Genomic DNA, 27,775 nt, shown 5'->3' with positions numbered 1-27,775 from the left:
TCTACTTATTCCAGTTAGAAAAACATTTTTACACATACCTGCATTTACCTGAAATAGAAAAAGGATTTTCGCATTTTGATTAAAATAAACAATTTTGTAGAGTTTTGTCGATAACCCTGAATATGATTATTTTATAATTTGTAAAGCATAATTGTACATGTAAACAGTATTTATGAACAAGTGTTATCTGCTCTTACGTCAGTAAACAATGTATATCTGCGTTCTGTTTTATTTCTTTGCAATTCACCGTTCTGTTTCATTACGTTTATTTGTAAGCCTGATTCTTTCAACAACTGACATATTAAGTTAGAAAGCTGAAAAAACCTGGTTACTTTATACTACTTTCTCAAATATTACACTTGAAGTACTAAAGTTTTTTTCTAACCAGTGCTATGAATTACCCCTGTACTTTACTAATTATGAAGTCACCAGCTATTAAAACTGTATTTCTGATCTTATCTTTAAATAAACTTACTTAATCTAAAGAAAATCAAAAACGCAATTGTTTTATACTTGTAACTTGTATGCAAATACACTTATGTTTATTTACGAATAGTTACATTCACTACATCGCTCGCTTCCAGTGCGGGAGGTCGTGGGTTCGATCCCTGGCCACGTCATACCAAAGACGTAAAAATGGTACAAGTAGCTTCCTCGCTTGGCGCTCAGCATTAAGAAGATAGTGCTAGGACTGGTCAACCTGGTGTCGGTATAATGTGACTGGTAGGAGTATCATGCCACGTGTCTACCACGTGATATTCCAGTAAGGCAGCACTATAAAAATGGGCATTGTGCTCACTGCTACAAGTAGACAACGTCGTTTTACTGAAATATTGTTGAAAATACTTTAAACCCGAACCCCCGACCCCACCCCCCTCGCGCGCACACACACACACACACACACGCACACACACACGTTGTATAGAAACAGCAAAAGCTTTAATTTTCATATAAACCATGAAGCAATTATATGAAGGGTGGCCCTTTCCACGAGATTGCACTCTTAACAAACATGAATAAAAAGGTTTGTTCTAAAATTTCGACAAATAAATTTTATAAACAGCATTAACACGGGGGAGGAAGTGTCACACGAAGGATGGAGTTCTTCTGATAACCTGTTATGTTTTCTTCTGATAACTGTTACGGAATTCCTGGAAAACGTTACAGAGTTCTTCTGATGTCTGAATGACGAACCAAGGAATCGGTGGATAAAATGGTAATTATTTATCTTTAAATAGAGAGAATGGGGTGTAAAACCAAAGTTTGATGATCAAGGTTGCCTGATGTATTGTGCTATGCGTCAGAAAAAACTGTTTAGTCTAATAATCAGTGCCACTTCTTTGAAATGAAGACATTTTGAGTAAAATATCGAAATCGTTTCCTTTTTCATACATATTATTCTTCTTATTCACGTTCTTCATCCTCACCACATGCAATAGAATAATTTTAACGCAAAGTTGCAAACATAAACCATTTTCTAACAATTTTATGCCCGATTTTTCAAATGTTACGGAATTCAGGTGATAACTCTGAAGATGTCACAGAGTTCTTATGATAACTTTTATTACTGCCACGGTGTTTCTTGAGCTATGTTAAAATACTTTTTAGCTAATTTAATTATTTACAAAGGGTGTTAATGATGTTCTAACGTAATATATTTATCCAATGCACAGTATTGTGGTTATATAATGTACGGTATGAGTCTTTTGTAAAGTTTAAAACTATGTGCAGTATAATGACATATATAGTAAAATACGAATAGACAACAAATGCAGTAAATTGTATTTTTTCGTTCTATCAATGGATGTGCCAATGTTCGTGAACAACGGTTTATTGGTTTCCGTTTTGATTGATCACTGAATTGAAATCAAATCCGTTCATCTATTTGCTGCATTTGCAGAGGCTGTCTTTTTCTGAAGTGGTTTATCGGATTAATGTGTATGACTGCTGTTGTCATCGCATGCAATTCAATTGCTTGTCTAGTTATGCATATTCATATTATGACCTTTACGTTGAGGTAATATGTGGTAGGTTGAAAAGGCCAATATGCGTGGTAAAGCTTTAGATAATTGTCCTTTGTTTCAGGATGCGACAGTCAGATATAAATACTGTCACAAAAGATTACTGACGTCTGAAGCAGTTGCTCATGTTGTAAATATTAATCCTGAAAGGAGAGTCGCAATTACAACATTGAGGCCATGTAGCAAATTTAAAACAACTGTTTATGCACATTCTTGGTTGGTGTATTTATTCTTTTTAATTTGTGTACAGGACTTTATGTAGTATCTTTCGTCAACACTTGTATCAAACCATCTTTTTGATTCCACACCTCATGTTTTTTTTAATTTTGATGTAAATGAGATGTGAAACCAAAATTTGTAGTCCTGTTTGGCGCCATATAACCTATACTGTGTTGGTGCGCCGTAAAACCCAAATAAATAAATAAATAAATAAACATTTTTCATCATAGGATATTTTTTATTCGTCCTGTCCAATGTCTTCCCCCAAGTAAATCAAACGTCCGTGTTTTAAGTTTGCCACAGTCATACATATTAATCCGATAAACCGCTTCAGAAAAAGACAGCCTCTGCAAATGCAGCAAATAGATGAACGGATTTGATTTCAATTCAGTGATCAATCAAAACGGAAACCAATAAACCGTTGTTCACGAACATTGGCACATCCATTGATAGAACGGAAAAATACAATTTACTACATTTGTTGTCTATTCATATTTTACTATATATGTCATTATACTGCACATAGTTTTAAACTTTACAAAAGACTCATACCGTACATTATATAACCACAATACTGTGCATTGGATAAATATATTACGTTAGAACATCATTAACACCCTTTGTAAATAATTAAATTAGCTAAAAAGTATCTTAACATAGCTCATGAAACACCGTGGCAGTAATAAAAGTTATCATAAGAACTCTGTGACATCTTCAGAGTTATCACCTGAATTCCGTAACATTTGAAAAGTCGGGCATAAAATTGTTAGAAAGTGGTTTATGTTTGCAACTTTGTACTAAAATTATTCTATTGCTTGTGGTGAGGATGAAGAACGTGAATAAGAAGAATAATATGTATGAATAAGCAAACGATTTCGATATTTTACTCAAAATGTCCTCATTTCAAAAATGTGGCACTGATTATTAGACTAAACAGTTTTTTCTGACGCATAGCACAAGACATCAGGCAACCTTGATCATCAAACTTTAGTTTTACACCCCATTCTCTCTATTTAAAGATAAATAATTACCATTTTATCCACCGATTCCTTGGCTCGTCATTCAGACATCAGAAGAACTCTGTAACGTTTTCCAGGAACTCCGTAACAGTTATCAGAAGAAAATATGACAGGTTATCAGAAGAACTCCATCCTTCGTGTGACACTTCCTCCCCCGTGATTAAGCTACAGCTAAAAGTAATCTTTCTTTCAGTAAAGATCAAAACTGAATCGACGTGACTATATAATTTTTCCTAAATTGAAGGATATCCTAAATAAATATCAGGAACTGTATTGTTACCGGAAGACCGGCTTACAATTTAACGTTGGCGGGTCTGTTTGACTGTTCCAATTGGATGTTAAAATGATCGGTATCTTGACATTCGTCTTGATTTTGTGATACTCAGCGAAGGTGTTTGTAGCAAGCGACTGTAAAAAGATGTAACTATAAGGTTTAAATGTTATCTGTGTGCGTTTACACGTGTATAAACCACATTACAGGTGTACTATAGAAAAAGACAAAGAAAAAACGGGTGCTAACTTTTATATAAGAATTTTACACTTCATTAAATTCAGCCCGCTGAATTTACTCTTTTCCGCTTCTTTCCAACATGAAATTCTCCGTCATTTTAACTAGCTTGCGTTAGGAACATGCCGATTTCGATAGAATGCTACACATACGAGGGGTACATTTAGTCGCTTTTAGCTCTTTCTCAAAAAACGTTCAATATTTTTAAAAAACCTTTTTACTCTTTTTCAAAGTATTCTACACCTACGTGTTTACACTTTGATCATCTTCGTAGGAGCGCTTGTACTTTCTCTGCAAACCAGGAAGAAGACCTACTGCTTATGCTGCGTTTACACTTAGCCACGATGTCCACGATTTGAGAGAAGCGTGGTGAGCGTGGTGATCATGAGGGAACTTGGTGGAATCGTGATGATCGTAAGGATCGTGACAAAATTTTTGACAGTCAACAATTTTTCCACGATTATCCCGATTTATCGTTAAATCTTGAGAGAGCGTGATAGAACGTGAAAATCGTAATAGAGCGTAGTGCAGCTTAACAGACCTTAACATAGCGCATCTGACCTTGATGCTCCGTCGTAGGAGATCTTAGTGAACTTGGAAACACGATTCCTTATGCTGCGTTTACACTTAGCCACGATGTCCACGATGTCCACGATTTGAGAGAAGCGTAGTGAGCGTCGGGGCTCGTGGGATCGAATCGTGGTGATCTTGAGGGAACTTGGTGGAATCGTGATGATCGTAAGGATCGTGACAAAATTTTTGACAGTCAAAAATTTTGCTACGATTATCCCGATTTATCTTAAATCTTGAGAGAGCGTGTTAGAACGTGGAAATCGTTGTAGAGCGTAATGCAGCTTAATAGACCTTAACGTAGCGCATCAGACCTTGATGCTCCATCGTGTGGTGATCGTATAGGGATCTTAGTGAACTTGGAAACACGATTCTAAGTTCCACTAGATCTGGAGGCACCCTTAAATAGTTGACGTTGGAGCCAACATCTTCACGCCTGAGTTCTGTGTTGAAAAGTTGAGGGTATTGTCCCAGTTGGTGCCTTCGGTTTCCATTTAACCATGGTCTCACCCAGCAGGTCTTAGGCCTTCTATTTCTTCTTCTCCTTCCCTTCTCTTCTATCCTGCCCTGATCCGTCCCTTGTTGCTGCTGCCGACGAGTAACTATTATAAGCATACACGAAAATTGCAAATTCAGCATCTTGTTCAGCTCTTTGATGCATAGCTCGTTCCTCTTTTGAATCTCTGGAGAGAATGAGAGGATGACCCATGCCTCCTATTTATACTTCAATCGTGCTGAAAACGTGACAATCTTGATCAAATAATGGCCATAAATCGTAGGAGAGCTTAACAAAACTTGATAACGTGAGGGGTCTAAACAGGACGTGACAACACGTGATAGCATATCGTGGTAATCGTAAGAGAACTTGAGATAACGTGATGAAAATCGTGGCAGATCTCGACCAGAATCGTGTTGATTTCGTAATAAAACGCCTCAGGTAGTAACAAAACGTACTGAGAGCGTAAGAAAGCGTAGGAAAGCGTAGTAATACAAAATTCGTGCAATAAATCGTGGAGCTCCGAGCTTTTCTTTAAATCGTGGACATCGTGGACATCGTGGCTAAGTGTAAACGCAGCATTAAGTTCAAATAGATCTGAAGGCATCCTTACAAAGTTGACGCAGGAGACAACATCTTCACACCTGAGTTCTCTGTTGAGAAGTTGAGAGTATTGTCCCAATTGGTGCCTTCGGTTTACACTTCATGGTCTCACCCTGCAGGTCCTATGCCTTCTATTTCTTCGTCTCCTTCCTCTCCCTTCTGTCCTGCCCTGTTCCGTCCTTTGTTGCTGCTCCAGACGAGTAACTATATAGACATACATGAAAATTGCCAATTCAGCATCTTCTTCATCTCTTAGATGCATAGCTCGTTCCTCTCTGGAGAGAATGAGAGGATGACTCATGCCTCCTGTTTATACTCCAATCGTGCTCAAAACGTGACAATCTTGATCAAATTATGGCCATAAATCGTAGGAGATCTTAACAGAACTTGATAACGTGAGGGATCTAAATAGAACGTGACAAAACGTGATAGCATATCGTGGTAATCGTAAGAGAACTTTAGAGAACATGATGAAAATCGTGGCAGATCTTGACTAGATCGTGTTGGTTTCGTAACAAAACGCTTCAGCTACATGTAGTTACTAAACGTACTGAGAGCGTAAGAAAGCGTAGGAAAGCGTAGTACATGTAATACAAAATTTATGAAATAAATCGTGGAGTTCCGCGCTTGTTTTAAATCGTGGACATCATGGACATCGTGGCTAAGTGTAAACGCAGCATGAGGTGCTGATTTACAGCTTAAATCAAAGCTGCCCTGGTCTCATATTTGTTTCCAGTGAACCGTTTTATCTATTCTGGAATTAAATAGTCACAAAGTCGCTCGGGGCAAGGTCTGGGCTGTACTAAGTGTGGGACAACAATTGCCACTTGAAGGTGTTGATAGGTTCTGCTGTAGATGAGGCAATATGAGAGGGGGCATTGTCATGCAAAAGAAGGACAGTTTTTCTGAGCTAGCCTGTCACTTTTTCTTTGAGTTATTTTTCAAAATTACTTCTAAATATTATCTAACAGTCACAGTTTGACCTTTTGGCATGAAATGAGCCGGTGTAATTCCACGTGAATTTCAAAAAGTAACAAGCATAACCTTGCCGGAAGAGAGCTTAAACTTTTGAGAGGTGGAGAACCAGCTCGTTTCCACTGCTTTGAATGAGCTTTTGTTTCAGGTTCAGCATAATGAACCCACATTTTATCCCCAGTGTGGCACATTTGTTTCATCTTCTGCTAACAAATAGTTAAAATCTTTGATTATTGACCGGTAGGCCATAAAGTAAGCGTTTTATTAATTGATCGATTCAGAAATAAATTCTCAAAGATGTTTTCTTCAAGTTATCACCTTTACCAAGACAAGGGCGTAACCAGGGGTGGAGGTGCGACGGGTGTAACAGGTGCGATCGCATCCCACTTTTTCAGCAAAGCTTGCATTTTTCATGCAACAAAATACCCTTGAAGGTCCATTCTTTGTTGTTGTTTTTCGGCTCGCTACGCTCGCCAGCTTATATATGTTTACTAATATTGACGCTGTAACCTTTGTATAAAGTCTTTTGATGACCGTCTATATCTCAAAAATCAATGGACTGAGCCCATGCAGCTTTATAACGAATTTTTATCTAACGTTTCAAAGTTGAATCTGGTGATTTTACAGAAAGTTGGATGTGGCTATCAATACAGAGGACTGTTATTACAATCATCATATATTTGATTGATTAATTGACAGATTTGCCAACCTTCATCAAAGGAAACCCGATTTCAAAAGTCTTATTTACTGAAAGTGCGAAAAGTTTAGCGAATATGGATAAGATGCTGGTATAAAAATACATTGTTTGTTTATCTAACCTGATTACAAATATATCTAACATAAGTTATTCTGTATTTTTACATGAACTGCATATGAAATCAAATTTTATAGCTGTGCCTTTCTTCCTTTCAGTATATTTTTCAATTATAGATATATTTAAGAAAAATACAGTGTCACACTACAGCTGCTAAAAACAGAAAATTTATTTTGTCGTGCGTTTTTTTAACGCAATGACGACATTTCCGTTCATAGACATAGATTTTCCTGCGCTTTCACGAATTTAGATTAGATTTGAATTGACCGAAAAGCGTATTTTAACCACCATTTCTTTTCTTTCTATAGCGGATGCCTAATTCATATTTGACCCGGGCACCGTGTGATAATTCCTTGCGGATTTAGGGGCATCATAGATGGCTACGGGCTACGGCGTATGTGTTCACATTATATACGAGCATCGTGCCATTTTTTGTACAGGCTCTCTGGGAAAGGCCGGGAGAAATCCGTACGGACGCTGCGCAGAGATTCTATGGAAATCGTGCAATTTCAGTGCAGTTACCCTGCAGTCTCCGCAAGCTTCCCATGGAAATCGTACGACGCCCGTACTGCTACCGTGCATGCAGAGGCTGCGCGGAGAAGATACGGTGATGGTACAAGCCTGGACGGCAGTCTAGGTGCTTAGAAATTCTTGGGGTTAGTCTGTCTACCATCTCCCGAAACATGGTTGGCTCGATTCTGAGGTAAACTTAGAAGTCCCCATGGGATTCCCGCATCAACTCCTGCATCAGGGTGTCGTAGTGCCCCAGGGTGGCCCGTCTCAGCAGCAAGGGCTTCACGCACACCGTCCTCTTCCAGTGCCTCTGTCGGGCCTGCTGCTCATCAAGGATGACAAGACTTGTAATCATATGCTCTCTTCTCCTGACCTGCCTCAACTGCAACCGCAGGTATGACGCTCTGAGTCTTAGTGGTACTATCATTTCTCCGAAGAGACAAATAATGAAAAAATGTTGGAAATGGCCAATATATATAACCATCTGAAAAATGTTTGCGGCAATGATGCGGCCGCTGTAGAGTTGCCGCGCGATGATTGCTTTATATCCGTGCGTGTTCACAGGTACCGCACGGGCAGCAAGCATCAACCTTGTGGCAGCTGTGCGAAGGTCCCACGAGTCTACAATCTACGTACGATTTCTTTTGGGCAACATGTCCACGAAAAATCGTGCGTTGACTGCACGATCAGCGCAAGGACTCCTAAAGATGCCCGTGCAGGAATTGTGCAATGCCATCTGCGACACGTCTTTCGATTTTTCTAATTTGTATAACTTTTCACTAAACATAATCGTAGAGGCTGAGGAGCCCGTGAATCCGTATGAAAATCGCACTGCCGTCTTCTGCACGGAAAGGAGGATACGGGCAGTATGCGGGCTCCGCACTGACGCATCGCAGGCCAAATGTGAACTAAGAACTACTTGCCAAATATTCTCAGCTGTGTACATATACTTGTAATTTCCTTTGTATCATTGAATATGATTTTTAGAAAGCCCAGAGCATTACTTTTATGAGAAAATGATTATGTATAGCTATATACCTTTTCACAATAGTGGCATGAAATATATAAAAAATGACAGTATAAGTTTACATTAATTTTCTAATAATGGTACAATGTAAACTTTGTTTCATAAACAACTATGACCTTATTCTATGCACATCACATCTGTCAAATATTTTTTTAAAAAATAGTGTGTCTTTCTTGATATTACTTTTATACTATTATCATTATCTTAACTTACTGATTACAAATAAATTAACTGAACTTAAAAGACATGTACTATTCACAGAAAAAGAACGAAAAAATGAGTCACATATCTACCCATCAGAGAGCTTTCAAATACACGCCAAATCGCACGAAATGACTTCTTGATTTAAAAATTTTATTGGGGAGGCCCCACATACCCCCACCTGCTGGAGGGGGGAATCCCCTCCTACAACTACCCCCACTCGTTTCACGACTCATACTCGCACCCCCTCCCCCACCCATCCCCTCAGAGATATTCTGGTTACGCCTATGCAAGACAGTCTGTGTTGAATATGACTAACTGGACTGGATAGCTAATGGTAAAATTGTAAAAATAAGCTACGTATCGAAGAAAAAAAAATTGACCTAACTAAATAAATGATTTCAAAAATCGATATCCGCTTTTCTGTCCCTTTCAAATTACTTTCCGTTTTCTTATTGTTGATCTTTATCTTTTTATTCTAAAAAGGTCTCAAATTCTATATCGAAATCTTAAGCAAAACTTTCGTTTCTTGTGAAACACATTCAAAAGTGCTAAGCAAGCTCCAATACGTCATATTACCGATGACATTTATGTACAACAAGAATGGTGTTCGTCATTTTACAGTTCTCGGCGACTTGCTTACTTGTGCGAAAGAATAAAGTCTTCTGTAATACATTGTTATACTATTGAAAATCCGTTCATATCCATTATTTTTATGTATTTTGTTCATTGCTTGTATATAAAGTAGTTCTCTGTTAAAAAATAAACGCGCACATTCCTCATAGCGCACAGTTATGCAGACTGGCTCTCGATGGTGACAGTTTCCGGGACGTCTTCACATTTTCTTTGCATCATATTTTGGTAAGACATACACTTCTTACATGAAATATACATACATGTTAATTTCCGTCAACCCGATTTGTATGACATGATTCAGTCAACTACAGTTTGTTTTATTTTTGACTTTTTAAATAGCAATAGCGCCATGTATGCCTCGAGAAATAGCGCTTTAAAATTTTATCAAATATTTTACTTAAAAACATGTTTAAAACAAAATGTCACATAGTACAACTGTCTTGATTAATTTACACACATGCTCCAGCTGATGATGTATGAGTTTGTTTAACGCTGTACAGAATAGTTCGACACCATTTGCGCTCTAATGGAACTATTCCGCAAGATGTATTACCATTTCGGGTCCAGGCGTGTATAAACAAAGGAGCATGACGACCTACCATTTGGGCCGAGAGCTCACGGACTTTTATTGCAACAATTGAGGCCAAAAGAAGTTTATACTTTTTTGGAAACAATATTCCATATCCTCCATGAAAACCAATTTCTTAAGTGTCAAAGCCGTGCCTAGCTTTATTTTGTTCAATTATGTTTGTGATAGGGGAGGTAAAACTCACTTATAAAATATTAGAGGGTAGGGTAAAGTTGAGGGATATGGAATATTGTTTCCAAAAAAGTATAAACTTTTGGCCTCAATTGTTGCAATAAAAGTTGTGAGCTCTCGGACCAATTTGACGCGATACATGCGCGAAGAAAGAGTTCTATCATATTTGATCAAAACTTTTACAATAAAAGTCATATTAAAATCGAAATACCGTATTTGAACACTATATACACTCCGGCGGTTATACGTCGTAAATGACACATAAATACTACGCTCGACGTATTACCGCCCATTATGTATAAATAGTGTTAAAACACGGTTTAAAATTTGTAAAATAAGTACTTCGTTTGTATATCATCTGTGAGTGATCATACATATGTAAACAAAACGTTTAAAGACGCGTGACTTAAATACTGATCAATGATCGATCCACAAAATGTAACACTATCGCGTACACTAGTCTAGCGGATCAATGGAGAGGTATAAACAGCGTCCCCCGCGCCCCTCCGATAACAAACAAAATATAGTTTCATAGCCTAGAATTCAGAATTTTTACTTGACTGTCTTACTTTTAAGTTTCAGTCGAACTTTGAAAATGATAATAATAATTTGAACATCACCCTTCGCTCGAACTCATCGTCCGGTCTCCGGAACAGCCCTTTATAATGTGTTTTGTTTGACAGCAGGAAATTCGAACGTCGATAATTTGAAGTCTCGAACTAAGCAACGGCCCCCGCAGACATTTTAAAGTGCATTTCACACGTTTTCACCCGAACAGACAAGACTAGTGCCAAAATTTATATTTGCCTCAATTGACTCACGTAAAAGCGCTTCTCGTTTATTACATTCCTCGCCAAGTGTTTATCGGTGCGTATTTTTACATCTTCCTTTTGCAGTTCTTATTTAATAGATCATGATTGTCTTTAATTTTAGCGAAGTTTTTTAAAATGCATTAATTCAAACAAATAGCAATTAACGTTTATGATAAAGAGCATCGCAGTGAACGAAGATCAAATCATTAAGAGATGGGTTCATGCTTCCGAGAAGAAAGTTCGAAAACCACCAAATCATAGAAAGAAAGAATTGTTTTACATGAAAATTAAACAGCATATAAAACATTTATATTATTCTACAAAACCATTGTCAATTTATTCATATATTATTGAATTTCGGAAAGGGACTGCATGAAGGGGCCGCACACTGGGCAGCTCAACGCCTTTAAAACCTCGCCATTTTTAAAAAAGCTGTTACATGTCTTCGTTTTGATGCATTTGCAACAATGTACGAGTGCTTAAACTTGACATAACTAGGTTAACTATCGTTTTTAACAATTGTTTACTTTTGTTTCTTTACAAATGGCATTCTTTTTTCAAAGGGGGACAACTCTTTTAGAATATTTTAAGTATCTAATTCTATGGGACAGAACGGTAAAATTGTAAATTTTAGCAGGTAAACAAACCGCTATCAATGACTTTTTTAAAAGGGTGTCTGAACATACGCAGCACGGCGGAATATTGTCAGTCTGAATAAAAATATGCAAAGTTTTTCAGTTGCATTGACTTCTAATATAATGACTCGTGTGCTAAAATAGACTGTGTATTGATTAATGCATACAGGTTGTGTAGCTGTTACCGTTAGCTATAGGTAGCTGTTATCGTTGAGTATAGTTCATACTGTTTTTATTCGAAGAAGGCTATAAAATGCGATAGTCGAATAGCCAGGTACATATTTTGGAGTAATGATCCAAAACTCGGATGGCTCGAACTACTCATAACTTGGTCAAATTTGGCTGGTCCCGTCGAGTTCGATTGTAGTTCTGTTTAAATTGGAAACGTGGTACATGGACGTCATGCAAAATTGTGGAGACTATATGGACTTGATGAATATTCTACTTAATATAAAACAACACAATTACATGTACGATGTTTGTACATTTTGTTCAACCTGTCTATACTTTGATTTTCTGTTTAACACACTGTTTTGTGAAGATTTAAGATTCATATCTTTGTTAGCTTCACGACGTTGTGAAGGTTTGGGACAACTGTCCATTACTTAATTCATAATAACAACTAAACTGTCTCTGTACAGATATGTGTAGGGAACAGTATTTCGGTAACGTCACGGCGGGCATTAAACCTTACTTATACTCCTTGATTCTGTTTTAGAACTAACCCATTTTCCGTTTTCTCTTCATGAATCACAGTTGGTGAACGAATGATTTCAGACACAATGTCTTCTTTTGAGTCATACGGATTGCCCGAGGGTCGAACTCTAGGCCCAATTCAATAGATATCTTTGAGGTATCAACTATATATATTTTATTATTATATCAACATTAAAGCGGCGTAGATTATGTACGTTGCTTACTGTTTTGACAGTGGTAACTTGAATGGCTATCAAATAGATCAGATTGCTTTTTTTGGCAATTTGCAAATGTAAAAGTCAAATATTATTAATCAGTTAATAAATTATAACTAATTACACGCAAAATATACGTCGGATTGCACCATTTGAGGCTGACATGCAAACATAGTCAGACCACACCCCTCTGAAACCAAAGTCTGGATCCGCCAATGTAAATTTACGGAATAGGAAGTACATTAATTTTGCAAGCGCTCACATGTTTTACATAGTTACGGTTTATCCCTTACATTTAAAGGCAATAATTTAAGGACCAGCTTGAGAAACTGGGGGACAGAAAATGGCGTTTTTAGGAGGGACGATATGTTGTAAGTACTGTGTTATCGGCATATTATTTTATATATATTTATATATACATGTATATTATATAGGAATGATACGTTCACTAATTTTATTTTCGAACATTTCAGCGTTTTGTTAACTGTGATACCGTAAATGATAGGTCAGATAGATCTGCATTTGATTTTCGTACTACCAGTTCATAGGCCGTATTAGTGACCTTTTACTAACAATTTGATTATACCGCCTGACCAGTTATGCAACGTTTATTTTTTGTCAACCGATTTGTATGTCTTAACTCAGTTGAAACAGGGCCAATGCATAAGTAAGTTAATTCAAAACGAAAGTAGCCGGTTCAATCCGAATAGCAGCCCATTCAAAACGAAGTTGCCTGTTCAATCCGAAAACTAGCCTATTCAATCAATCCGAAATGTAGTCCATTCAAAACGAAAGTAGCCGGTTCAATCCGGAATGTAGTCCATTCAAAACGAAAGTAGCCGGTTCAATCCGAAATGTAATCCATTCAAACCGAAAGTAGCCCATTTATTAGTAAGTTGTATAACCTATACAACGGAGGAGAAATACAAACTAATTAATGGCATGACTGTGTTAATCATAGACTAGATCTATACAATACTTATAAAAATTAGAAATCTAATTCATGTTAGTTTCAATATTTTCATCTGTCGAAAATTTGCAGTTATAATTAGAACGTATTACAGCTATGATTAGAACGTATGGACTAAACAGGAATATCATTTTACTGACGTCATTCTGTCGTAGTACTTTAATTGTCATATACGCTGTACACGGGGATCGAACTCGCGAACCCCCGATTCATAGTTTTTGGTGGCTGCTAGCTGCCACCAGTGTTAAAAAGAATACTCCGTTTGAAAAATCGTGTCAGTTCTTAAGACCATCCTAACAACACAACCAAAAATAGTTCCAAGCTTTCTAGGTAAACAATTATCTACACAACGTGCATAATTTGAAAAGCTACAATATATGCCTTAATACCATTTTTAATGTAAATTCGGCGACTAAAATCAATACAAACTAAGGTCAACGTTTTAATTAAAACAACAACGTGTATGAATACAAATATGCAAATTTATGGTCACGTGAATAAACGATGACCTCATGTCACCTGAACTGGAGCGATGATATTGATTAGCTATTGCATAGTATACTGCCCCAGAGGTCACGTAGCTTATAACGTTGAAAAAGGTAGCTTATGTATACTGGTTGGGAACTCTTTTCCGGACAGGACTAGTTTCCGGACACATGTAATATCCGCTTTATTTCGTCGTTATTCATGTAATTGTTTCATCTAGATCATTTAGATGTTTGTTCTTCATGTCTACAGCAAACCACTATTTTATAAGGTTGTATAATGTTTGGGTTTTTGATGATAACCCACCTGCGTTTACAAAACAACTTTCTGTCTTAACGGGGCATGAAGATAGCATTGCGCATGCGCAGTAGTTCACACATGCCGAGGTATCAAGTGAGGAAGAAATAATCAAACTACATAATGATTGTCTGCTGATAACATGTTCTACTTTTAATTTAACGCTAAAAGTTACACAAGATGCAGGGCTGTCGATTTTTGCACTAATTTTATTCTATATCTATTGGAATTATCAAGAATTCGTATAAGACGAAAATCGAGTTTTTATAGTCAACCTTGGTTTGCTTTCTTAGCTGCTATTGAAAGTCGAGTTATGTTTCGTGCGCAATGTTGAAGAGATGAATGATAAAGAAATGTGTAGAAGTAGTTTAATTACTTATTTTGATATCAAACTACCAAAAACACTGTCAAAATATTTGTCCGGAAACTGGTTTACCTGACGGGAAAAATAACTCATTTTAGTGACCCCATTTGAGGCCCCATGGAACCCATATCTTACGTCACAACGCGATGCTGATTACAACATCGGATGTGGAAGTAGCTGAAGTTTGTGCAGTGTGAGCTTTATTTATGTCAAATATTTTTTTTAGGGAATAATGGAGCCGAAATATGAAAATGTGTCCGGAAAATGGTTCCCAACCAGTATAGAAACCTAGCCTGGGAATCCAGACTGACAATTCAAAAATGTTTCCTAACCGCAGTGTCACATGTATAACTTCCGAAATTTAAGGCTTTATTTGATAAAGAACAATGACTTCTGATAGCAATAATCCGCGGCTAAAAATAGAAACGGAATTTCAACGGAAAAGTTTCCAAACATTTTCGGTCCATAGACAATACCAGTTTGTACTGCTGATAGCTTTTCCAGCAAGTTGTAATACTTTTCAAATATGTCAGAACAAACTTAAATTTCGTCATAGCAATCAAATTGTAAGATATTATATTAATGCAACCCTAGTGATCTAAGAATGTTACTGAATTTTCGACTGCATTGTCTCGTTTTCGTTTCAAGCACGCATGTTGATTAGGCTATTTATAGAAAATCGATAATCAGCAGTGATATGGATTTCCTCAGGCGTTGATACTGCCAATTAACACTAATTGGCGCAAATTTAGTGAGATGATTTATGAACAGAACATTACTTTATTGATATAACTTGAACATGTACAGTTCATCGTTATATCAAGAACAAAATATACTAAAACATGCTTACAATACGAGAATGAACAAAAATAAAAGAACATTCAGTTAAAATTCATTCGATATTGTTTGCAATGTGACCTGCCGTGAGAATCAAAGACATGTATGTTTTCTAAATAATATCCCTCACGGATAATCTTCCTTCAGCAAATGTACAATATAAGATACTATATGTATGCATAGATACACATGTATTCGGTATAATTTCGTCTGACAAAACACGAATTACCAACGTGGAAACCCACAGGTCGCCCAAGCTGAGAAGTGTTTCAAGCTCGCTTTGACTAAGTGGTGCTACTGTATCACGATTTCATCAACTTGTAAGCCCGTGAAAGTGGGCGCAGCGATGATACTAATACTCGCCTTTTTGAAAAGGCAATGTGTCAGACTGTAGCAAGTCGTCGGATAACAGATTTGACCAACTTAAAAATTGAATTGTTTTAAGACAGATTCTGCTCACTTCAGCTAAATTCATTCGAGTCGCACCATGAGAAAAACAACATAGTGCATTTGTGACCAGCATGGGCCCAAATCAAACTGCGGATCCATACACCACTCTGGTCAGGATCCTTGCTGTTCGCTAACGCACTATGCTGGTTTTCTCATGGTGCGTCTCAATATATCTGGATACAATTATATGTATAAAAAGTAAAACGGTTTCGTTTCGCCAGTTACATATTTTCGACATTTTTCTCGGTCTGACTAAAATTGTAAGTTTGTCTGACTTAATGTCCAGCATTTTTGCCAAGGAGTGATAATTAATGCACCTCTAAAATACACTAGCTGCAGAACTGACATTCTGAGGTGCATCTGTGGTGCATGTTTGTGTTGTTTTCTTTCACAAAAGTCTCATGAAAACCACAGCTATCTGATACGGACTAAATCAATGTGTATAACAGTTCATGACAGACACTGCCCAAAAGCTTTAAAAAGAAATCTTAAAAGCTGAATGATTTCGAGAAAAAGCTTATATTATTTATTCATAGTAAAACATTTTCGATGTAATTTATATTGTCGTTTTCCTCACAAATAATCAAAACTATTCGTTAAAGACTGAATCAGTGTGTATGTAAACAATGACTGGAAGTGAAAAAGGATTAATTTTGAAACCAAAGCCGAATATTAAAAAAAAATGCAAAAAAAGTTCTTATAGTTTATATTAACAATTCCTCAGTTGTCACTTTCTTTGTAATATTTTAAACATTGATTAGCAGCCACCATCAGCGCTTTGAGCACTTTGATTAGTTTAACTTACCGCGCTAACAGGACATACCAAAATATTTATTATTTATTGTATAGACGCAACTTGATAACTTGGCATACCTGCGGAACACGATATGAATAGAATAACATATCTTGCAAGCAATGACAACATGTTGTACATGTATGTGATTATTGAAACTAATATGTCTGAAGTGCGCAATCTGTTTTGCAATGCTTCCGGGAATAGTATAAATAGAACGGCCGGTGGTCTGGTGGTAACACTCTAGTGGTAACACGCTTGAATGTCAATCCAGAGGTCCGGGGTTCGAATCCCGGTCCAGGCACTGGAAATTTCTGAGATGTTCTTGGGTGTCTCCCACCTAACAAAGAGGCCTGTACTGGTTCTTCCCAGGAAAGACGGCTTCGCGTGTAACGGTGCTATACACCGGGCACGTTAAAGAACCAGACTGTCTATTCGCAAAGAGCTAGGCTAAGTTAGCCGGACAGGCCTGTATCTAAAAAAGAAAAAAAAAAGATTTCTCTCTATCTGTTCTGGGGGCTTTATCTCACTCTGTCCCTCTGGTCAGATCGCTCTGTGTGGCTGCGTTTGTTGTATGTAAAGCGCCTTTGAACGTGTTTATCATGAAAAGGGCGCTATATAAATCTGGTATAATAATAATGATAATAATATTCACATCGACAAGTGCGTCGCGCTGCCTTCCCGAGCAGCCAGCTTGTTTCCCGTGCATGTATGTTTAAAATCATCATTAAGCTGATAATTTCGGGATGTCCAAAGGTTCACAATATAAAAGAATCGTATCTGGATTATTAATTTTTTTCTGCCGTTTATATGCGTTGGTATCCCTCATTTGGCAGACACTCAAGGCGTCACAATTTCATTTTTACAATATTAGATAGTAAAAAGAGCTTCAAATTTAAACTATGCAAAACATTAAAAGTTTATTGTAAAATTACGGGACCGTCTTGATTTCTCTCAAAATAGGAATTGTACATTATGTATAGAACTTCGAATTTTACTCGCCAAAATGTTCCATTGGTTGTTATTTTTGACATATTTTGAAAGTAAACAAACCTTTACATTTCTGAAAGAATTTCTATGTCACTAAAGGAAATAAAAGGTCTTACGAGTCATCAAGAACTAAAGCTATGGGTAACCCACTTTACCTTAAATATTTTACTGCATTTATAGTTCATTGCCTGCTAACTAGGCGGAATCACATCGCAGATATTTTTTTAAAAATAACTTCTTTCACTTTTATTACCATTTTGTATGATTAAGGTGTTTGTGTGTTCGGGTTTAGCGTCTTTTTCAACATTCAGTCATACAAACAACTGCGTCGACTTATAGCGCAATGCCCAACATTATTGTGCTGCCTTACCGGAATACCACGCCAAAGTCACGCCCGACCAAAGTCACATTAAACTGATACCGAGCTTACTAGTCCCAGAGCCGCCAAGTGAGGAAAGCAACCTAATAATGTTTAACGTCTTTGGAATGACAAGACCAGGCAGTGAACCCACGAACTCCTTAACTCGAAGTGAGCGCTCTACCACTGGGCTACCGAGCTGGTCTTGTATGGTTTAGTGTCAATGCACATTATAAGGGCATACAGTTAATTTAAACATGAATATCAAAATTATGGGACACAGTTCTCGAAAAATTATTTGCCACACATGAATGTTCCAATGAACAAGTAATAGTAGATTTTGTAGTACAAAAATAATTACTTATAATATAACCCAATTACTAAATTTACATAAATTATGAATGTAAATGCATTTTGGATGTCATATAGAGTTATATTAGGTAAATGCAATTATTTACTAAAAGACTTGTTTTCTTACAGATCAAACTAAGATGTCATCAGGAGCACGTAATTCTTAATATGGTCTAAACATCTACTTCTGTATGACTGGATGACAATGGCGTACATACAAGACGAAGATGGATTAGAAATGCTTGGCACATCAGTTTCGGTAGCTGCACTTCTGACTTATTTAAAGAAGCACCCCACGAAATGCTTCAGAGATAGTCATGTAGATGTATTGTCTTCTAAAGTAAGGGAAGAGATCTTAAAGGATAAATCACATGTAAGTACATTTCATCCTGCGGGATTTGCTTTATAGAAAATGTGGCGTATCACGCTTTATAATCAAAGGTGTGTGCCTTTTTATCATATTTACATTTTTGATATAATACATACGAATAGACATTTTAAGTCCATCTGCACCTTTTACTTAAGGAACCGTGTTTCAGAATGTTTATGTATGAAATCCAATGTAAATTAATTGTAAGCCTCGATATTTGCAGTGATAGAGGTTAACGCCCTTAACAATATAAAAATTTCATAAAACTGAAAAAAATCAGTTTGTTTAACAGTTCTTTAAGACACGGACTAGTCAAATATAGGTGGTCATCCCTAAATGAAACCTTATTTTTTAATAATTGATAATGAGTAAAGTCTTCCCTTTAGTAATCTTTTCTTATTTTTTACCAATAATTACTATGTTTATTCTTTTTATACACTCGTAATGGAAAAACGGGACGTATTATGTGAGGGCGCGTGCGTCCGTCCGTCTGTCACAATTCGTGTCCAAAGCATTACTTTATAACCATTAAAAGCATTGACTTTAAACTTGGCATTTATGTAGATGACAGTGAAACAAAGTCCAGAGCGCTTGAATCGGCTCTGTAAGTCAAAGGTCAAGGTCACAAATTGAGCTAAAACCTCAAAACTGTCCATCAGATTTTGTGCCCGGAGCATATCTAAATAACCATGCAAGGTATTTACTTCAGACTTGGCGTGTAGGTAGGCTGTGATCAAATAATGTACATTGAAGATGAATCGGGCCTAAAGGTCCAAGGTAAGGCCACAGGTTGAGCTCAAAAGTGAAATCTGTTCCCGGAGCACAACCATTCAAGGTTCTGACTTCAACCTTACCATGTAGAAAGATAGTGATGGTACGATGTGCAGAGAACATAAACCGTGTCTGCAGGTTTAAGATCAAGGTCACAAATTGAGCTCAAGGGTCAAACCTGTCCGTCACGAATGCACATATTTTACATTTGATCGCGTATATGAAAAAAGGGGTAACGAGAAATGGTAATTACTTTGAAACTGATACCCCATTTTTCATATTCGCGATCAAATGTAAAATAAGTGCATTCGTTTCACTTAAGAGTATTTATATGATATATGAGCATGATTTCAACAATACAATCCATAACCGATTTTTAAATATTGATAATGTCCTCGTTTAATTCTTTTATACGTATATAGAAAAATATAGAAAAATGTAAAGGTTTACCCTTTTTTGTCTATGTATGGGAGATATAACTGGAAGATGTGGAAATGTGTGTTATAGATCACAGCGATATTCCCGATCGATATTCTTTTGATGACATATAAAAATCAGTGGGGTTCAGTGTTCGTAGATTTTTTAAAAAGTGTCAATTATTGTTTGCTTAATGGTAGATTCTCAAGATATGTTGACAATTTTACCTGCATTTCTCATAAATGAAAATCCATTGTTGATAATATGTTTGTTCCCAATGAAAACTTCTCTTGATGACTTTTCCGTGTTTGCTATCTCAGATTTATGTTGTTTATATAACATTTAGCCTCAAAGTGCAATGCCAGACCATTCCGTCTTAACATGTTTAATTTAGAATGATTTTATTATGCATAATGTGACACAAATACAAATACCTCTAACGTACCTACTGATGGGCTATAATATTTAAAGCACCAAAGGAACACAATCCCTGAGACCTTTATGTGTGACGAAGCCACTCTTAGACTAGTTCTGATAAACAGTGTTATTGTTAGGCTCGAACAGCAATAGATGAATAAGGCTTTTATTGACAGTGTATTGACAGTGTATATTCTGAGATTTGTAATATACTATGTAGTATGCTACAGTGAAATGGACAGTAAAATGAACTTTTTTTTGACACTAGAGATCAGAGAAGAGCTCGAAGGTCCTCAAACCATGGTGGAATAACACATTGTATTCACTGTTTAAACATTATAGTAAAGCTGAAAAAGATTACTTTAAAATACTAATCACACCTCTAAACAAAGACTACTTCCTGAATTTAAAACAAAACATATGATATTTGATAAAAAAATCGAAAAGCTAAACGAAATTATCAAATTAATCGAATTAAAGGCATAGAAGAAAAATGAGACTAAAAATCCATCTGAATTCTGGCAAAAAATAAAAACAATCGGCAGGCAAAAATCCAACGCAAAAGTTCCAAATGAAGTAATTCTGGGAAACAGCCATACTCCCTGTGAACAAAAAGTTATCTTAAATAAATGGGAGTGCGATTTTGAAAGTGTTTACACTCCTTACTCGGACACGAACGGAAATCCCCCTGATAATTTTCCAAATTTAGAGAATCCGATTCATTTCACTTCTTCTGAAAAGTTAAACATGTCTGTCTCCATAGAAGAATGAAGTCAAATTATTTCTTATGCAAAGTCCGGAAAAGCTGATGGTATTGACTGTCTCCCAAATGGAGTTTTCAAAAACGACAATTCTAAGCTCCTACTATGTTCATTTTTTTTAACAAATGCTTAACTTGTCATATCACTCCGTCGCTTTTGTCAAAGTCAATAATTAAGGCTATACTAAAAAATACACAAAATGACCCTCGTGTTCCAGTAAACTATAGAGGAATCAGTCTAATATCTACATCTTGTAAATTGTTTACGAATGTATCAAATGAGCGAGTCGTTACTTACTTTGAACAAAATGGCATTATAGAGAACGAGCAAAACGGATTCAGAAAAGACAGGTCATGAGAAGACCATATATTTGCCTTGTCCTCAATTATTAGTAATAGGAAAGCAGAAAATCAAGATACATTCACTTGCTTTGTAGATATGGCAAAAGCCTTTGACAAGGTAAATAGAGACATCTTATATATTATTGGCGTTACTGGTCACATCTATGAATCACAGAAAGCTCTCTACACTGAATGCTAGGCAGCTGTTGACGTTTACGGAAGTTATACAAACTTTTTTGACATCACTTCCGGTATGAAACAAGGGGACTTAATCTCGCCTACCCTATTTACTATATTTATAAACAATTAAGCAGAGAAAATTAACGTTTAAATTTAGGAGTAAACTTAAGTAATGCATTATTTGTGTCTATTTTGTTGTTTGCTGGCGACATAGTTTTGATAGCGTCAAGTAAACAAAACCTCCAGCTGATGTTTGATACTATAAACCACTGAAGTAGTTAAAATAAATACAAGACTAAAGTAGTGCATTTTAGGATGTAAAGATAGAACTCGCTTCATATTTAAACTGGGTAGTTCTGTTGTTGAAATTTGTCAAAACTACAAATATCTGGGCGTTGAATTCTTAGATTATACTGAAACAGCAAATGTTGTAACGAATTCTGCAAGTAGAGCTTTTTCAAGTTTAATATCAAACTTATACAGTACAAATGACCTTATGTTTACTACATGCACGAAAATATATGAAATTAGATTAGTCTCTACTTGGACTACTCGTATTCTGTAAAGGGCTTTAAACTTTAATCCAAGCCGGACACTTTGCTTAACAGAATAATTAAATATGTCATCGGTGTCCATTAATGCACTTCAAATCCCGCCATTCAGAGAGATATGGGGTGAATACCACCTATAGTCAGCAGAATGGTGAACAGTGTTCGTCTTTATAAAAAAATTATTTCTATGATCAATAACCGATTGACCAAATTGTTTTTGTGGGATTATTCGAAATGTGAACGAAAGTGGTTCAGTGATGTTAAAAGTATATTTAAAGAAATCATTTAAAACATTATCAATCATAGGTTTCAATCATAGTGATTTTTTGAAAGAAGTTCGAACAAAATTAATGGAAACTTTTATACGTATATGGCAAAATGAGGTAAATTCACAGACTAAACTTGATATTTATTGAACTGTAAAAACATAATTTCATACTGAACAATGTGTAAAACTGAACTTTAGTAAGCACATTAGAGTTAAGACCTGGTACTCTACTAATTAAAATTGATCGCTAAATATATTATGGCATATCCCGTGCAAACAGACTTTGCAAGCAATGTGATGCACTAACTGTCGAAAACGAAGTACATTTCATTTGTTCACTGTCATAGGTGTGATAACACCTTTCAACAATCTAGATGGAATAGATTCATCAAATTTTCCAGAAATTAATATGGCTAAATCCCTTTATTAAACAGATAGAAATATTGTTAATGTTGGGCAGTTTATGATATAGGCCTTAAAGCTAAGAACCACCTTGTATATTTTACAACACATGTTATGTTCTCTTTTTTATATATTATCATACACCACGTTATATTTAATTGCTTTTTACTGTAAATTGTATAATGCATGATTTCTCTATACTGTAATGTATGTTGACTGATAAGCCTTATTAAGCTGTGAATTGATCTGATCTCATTGTAACAAATTTGTATTTTATCTGTTTATTTTATACCTGTCACTATGATAAATGATATATATATATATAACACATCGGATCATTAACGCGAAAGTTGCATTTGAAGTAGTTCCGTATCGGCATGTGTAACACGTATTTTACTCAAACAGGAAATTAATTATATAGGTCTCTACAGTATGTCAAAATTTCAATTGTAAAAGTTAATTCATTGTTAAAGTAAAAGTAAAATGCTCATGTCTTGTTTGTCTAAAATAGCATAACAATTCACAGGTAAGACATTTAGAAGATGAAAATGAGTCAATGCATAAATATCTGGAACAAATGGACAACGATCGAGAATGTTATCTCGCGGAAAACCATGATTTGATAGAAGAATTAGAGAAATGCAGAGGTTTCAAAGAGATAGCATTGAATCATGTAATGTTATATAAGAAATGGAAAGAAGACTTTGAACAAGAAACTATCAGCCAAATGAAAACAACTAAAGAAATCATGACGTCACAAGAAAGGAAGATCCAGTCTCTTTTGGAAAGGATAGAAATAGATGACCAGAAAATAAAACATCTTGAGAGGGAGAAAATCAAAATAAGGGACAAAAATGAACAGACAATATTGAAGATAAAAGAAGATCAGAGAAAATTGCATGAAATGAGATTTCTATTGGAACTAAAAGAAATGCAAAAAGAAAGAGAGAATATGCACCATAGTTTGACAAAAGCACATGAAGAAGAGAAGAAAATGGATGAAATTTGCAGTTCACTTAAGAACCAAGTTCTGCATCTGGAGCAAGAATTAGGTCACCGTAATCAGAGAGTCAAACAGTTAGAGAATTCGCTAGAGACCAATAAACAGTTAGCAGCCAGGTTAAAGACGGAAAAGGATGATCAGATATCAGACTTGAGGGATCGTTTGCAACAGACATTGAAAACGTTGCATGACAAAGATGTTGAAATGAGAGATCCTGACACTTCATTGAAGAAGAAAATAAAGCAGCAGATAGAATGCCGTGATCGAAATGATCGACATCAAGAAGAAATTTTAAGCAATGAAAAAACAGAATATGCTCAAATGTGCGATAGAATTATATTTCTTGAAAACAAAGTGAAGGAGAAAGATGAGCATTTGCGGACACAGGATGATCAACTTAAAATGCAAAACGAAAAAGAAATGGGTCTGGATTGTATTATAACATCTCTTAAGAAGATAAATCGTAGCCACGAGACAGATCTTCAGCGTCGTAATCTTCAGATCAAAGATCTTAAGGAACAGATAGACAGTTTAATGATTGAAATAAATAGTGAAAATAAACGTTGTACGCAAAAACTGCAAGAAAAAGATAAGCAATTATCTGATCTGAAAAATCAGTTGCAACAATCGTTGAATAGAAATTTTGAAAAAGAAACAGAACAGAATAGAATAATCAACTCAATAAAAAATGAAAATCAGTGTCTTGTTGAACAGTTTGAGAGTAGTGGTCTGAAAGAACACAATTTGCAGACAATATTACATTGTAGAAAACATGAAATAAGTGATATGAATAAACAATTAACGAACAAAGTGGCACATGAAAAAGATGACCAATTGATTAAAATGAGTTACCAGCTAAAAAATACCTTAAAAGTCAAAGATGCTGAATGGAATGGAATGGTTTCATCTTTGAACACAAAACTCGAGAATCTTGAGTCAGAGATGGAACATCTCAAGCAAAATGTGAGACGTCTAGAAGAAATGTTAAACAGTACAAAGATCAAACTGCGTCATGCGAATGACAGAAATGAATTTTTAGAAGCTGAAATGAAGGGAAAAGATGGTCAGTTAAGTGAACGGAGTGATCAACTGGATCGCACTTTAAAAATGTTGCAAGACACGGAGACTGAATTGAATGGAATTATAATGACACCAAAAAATAATAAACTGGACCTTGAGACAAAAGTTGAACATAGTGATATGAAAGTAAAAGATCTAGAGAAGCAGATGAATACTATGAAAACTGAAATTACCAGTGAAACAGAACTTCTTACAAAGAAAGCAGAGGAAAAGTATAGCAAATTATCCGATCAGTTGACACAAGGTAGGAATCAACTGCAAGATAAAGAGGCCGAATTAGGAGGAATTATTACTTCACTTCAGAAGAAAAATGAGTATCTTGAGGCAGAGATAAAGCGCTTAAATCTAGAACTGACCAGTGCAGAAAAAACAGTGAATAGTAAAAGTGTAGAAATAAGAAATGAATGTGAGCGAATTGCAGCTAGAAGAACTAAAGAAAAAGATACTCAAATAACTGATCTGAAAGATGAATTGCAACAAACTTTGAAAAGGTTTGAATGTAAAGAGTCTGAAAAAGAAACAATTGACACTTCGCTGAAGAAGAAAGTTAAGAATCTAGAGTCAGAGGTAGAACAGCAGAAGCGACATAATAGACATCTAGAGGATGTGGTGAACAGTAAAGAGGTAGAAATAAGTCGACTGAGGGATAGAAATGAACTTTTAGAAAACATACTGCAGGAAAAGGATAACCAGTTAAGTGACCAGGATGATAAACTGAACCATAATTTGAAAAGGCTGCAAGAAAAAGATACCGAACTGGAAGGAATTTTTTCTGCACTGAAGGAAAGGAATCAAGGTCTCGAGACAGATATTGAGCGCCGTGATTTGAAAGTAAAAGATCTAGAAGAAAATTTACACAGTATGAAAGTAGAGATTTCTAGTGAACGTGATAGTCATGAAAGAGAGATGATGGAAAAATGTAAGCAAATGGCTATACTGAGGGAACAGCTGCAACAAGCATTAAATCAAGTTAAAGAAAAGGAAACTGAATCGAGTGACATAAACAACCTACTAAAGAAGCAAAGCATGGAGAAAGATGCTCAGATATCTCACTTGAAAGATCAGCAGCAAGAAACTTTGAAAATGATGGAAGAGAAAGAGGCTCAGTTTGGAGAAATTCACATTTCACTAAAGAAGAAGCTTAATGAACTTGAGGGAGAAGTAAAGCACAGAGACCAGAAGATTAGACATCAAACGGATATGCTGAATAGTAAAAAGGATGAAATGAGACATATAATTGACACAAACGCATCGCTAGAAAGCAACATGACAGAAAAAGATAACAAGTTACTTGAACAGAGTGATCAACTGAATCGAACCTCGAAGAAGCTGCGAGAAACAGAGGCTGAATTAGGTGGGATAATATCTTCACTAAAGAAGAAAAGCATTGATCTTGAGACAGCTGTTAAGCAGCGTGATCTTAAAATTAATGTTCTGAAGGAACAGCTGGAAAATTTAAAGAGTGAACAAATAGGTAGAAATGAACTTCTTTTGAAGGAATTGAAGGACAAAGATAAACAGTTGTCTGAACAGGTGAATCAATTGCAACAAGCTTTGGATCAATTATGTAAAAAGGAGGCTAAATTGAATGGCGTTATCACCTCGCTGAACAAACAGAATAAGGAAAAGGATAATCAGATATCTGAACTTACTGATCAGAAACAACATATTTTGAAGCAGTTGAATGACAAGAAAGCTGAACAGGAAAGAATTGATACTTTTTGGGAGAAGAAATTTAAATCTCTTGAAACAGAGGCGGAATTCCGTGAGCAAAATCTTAAACATCTAGAGGAAATATTAAACAGTAAAAGGATCGAAATAGCTGAAATAAATAATCAAAATGACCTCCTAGAAAACACCGTGAAGGAAAAAGATCACCAATTACGTGAACAGAGAGAACAGTTGCAACAGAAAAGTCGGCAACTGCAGAGAGAGGTAGAGCACCGTGATAGTGAAATTTTACATAGTCAAAGTAATGAAAAGAGGGAAAGTGGATATAGGAGAGATGTAAGAGACAAAGAGAAAGTAGTCGAATTGAATAATCAGTTGCAAATGACTTTAAAAAAATTGCAAGATACAGAGATTGAACTTGACGAAACTAAAACAAGGTAAACGTACACAATGTTTTATTTGACAATTATAAATGGCAACTAAAAGTTGTATAAAATTATGTTTACTTTGTTTAATTCTTTAATTAGAAAATAATATTGGAACGATTATTCTAGGTTATTTCGAATGATCAGGGAAGCGGGAGTAAGCTTTCAGAAAAAAACAACATCGTCTCGTTTATATATATAACAATTCATTTCGTGAATTTTCAAACTTACTAACCTTTTGCATTGTAGGCTCAGTAAAGCTATGGGAGACAGACTTACTGATAACAACCCTAACATTACCGACCTAAGCGACAGGAATCGTCCAACAAAACTTGCCGAAAGATGTGCTGAGTTGTATGATAATCAATGGACTGACGCGTTTGACATTCTCGACAAATACTTTGATACGGAGGAGCATGTTATAGGAGCCCTCCTACAAATTATGCAGGTTATTAAAAGGAATTTAAAACCTTGAGTAGATAATTGTTGTTTTTCTACTTTA

At 35.9% G+C, this 27,775-nt stretch overlaps 1 protein-coding gene across 1 annotated transcript in view; it reads left to right on the top strand.

Moving 5' to 3' along the window:
• The window catches only part of LOC128552413 (golgin subfamily A member 4-like), a 49,381-nt gene that overhangs the window by 17,468 nt on the left and 4,138 nt on the right, over positions 1–27,775 (top strand). The window contains 3 exon segments of the mRNA XM_053533449.1: positions 18,777–18,989; positions 23,621–27,285; positions 27,523–27,721. Coding sequence (XP_053389424.1) covers positions 18,777–18,989; positions 23,621–27,285; positions 27,523–27,721 — 4,077 coding nt within the window.

This window comes from Mercenaria mercenaria, unplaced genomic scaffold (assembly GCF_021730395.1).
Source record: "Mercenaria mercenaria strain notata unplaced genomic scaffold, MADL_Memer_1 contig_2783, whole genome shotgun sequence".
NCBI lineage: Eukaryota > Metazoa > Mollusca > Bivalvia > Venerida > Veneridae > Mercenaria > Mercenaria mercenaria.
Note: the sequence above shows the minus strand (reverse complement) of the source record. Positions and strands in the feature narration are given on the sequence as shown.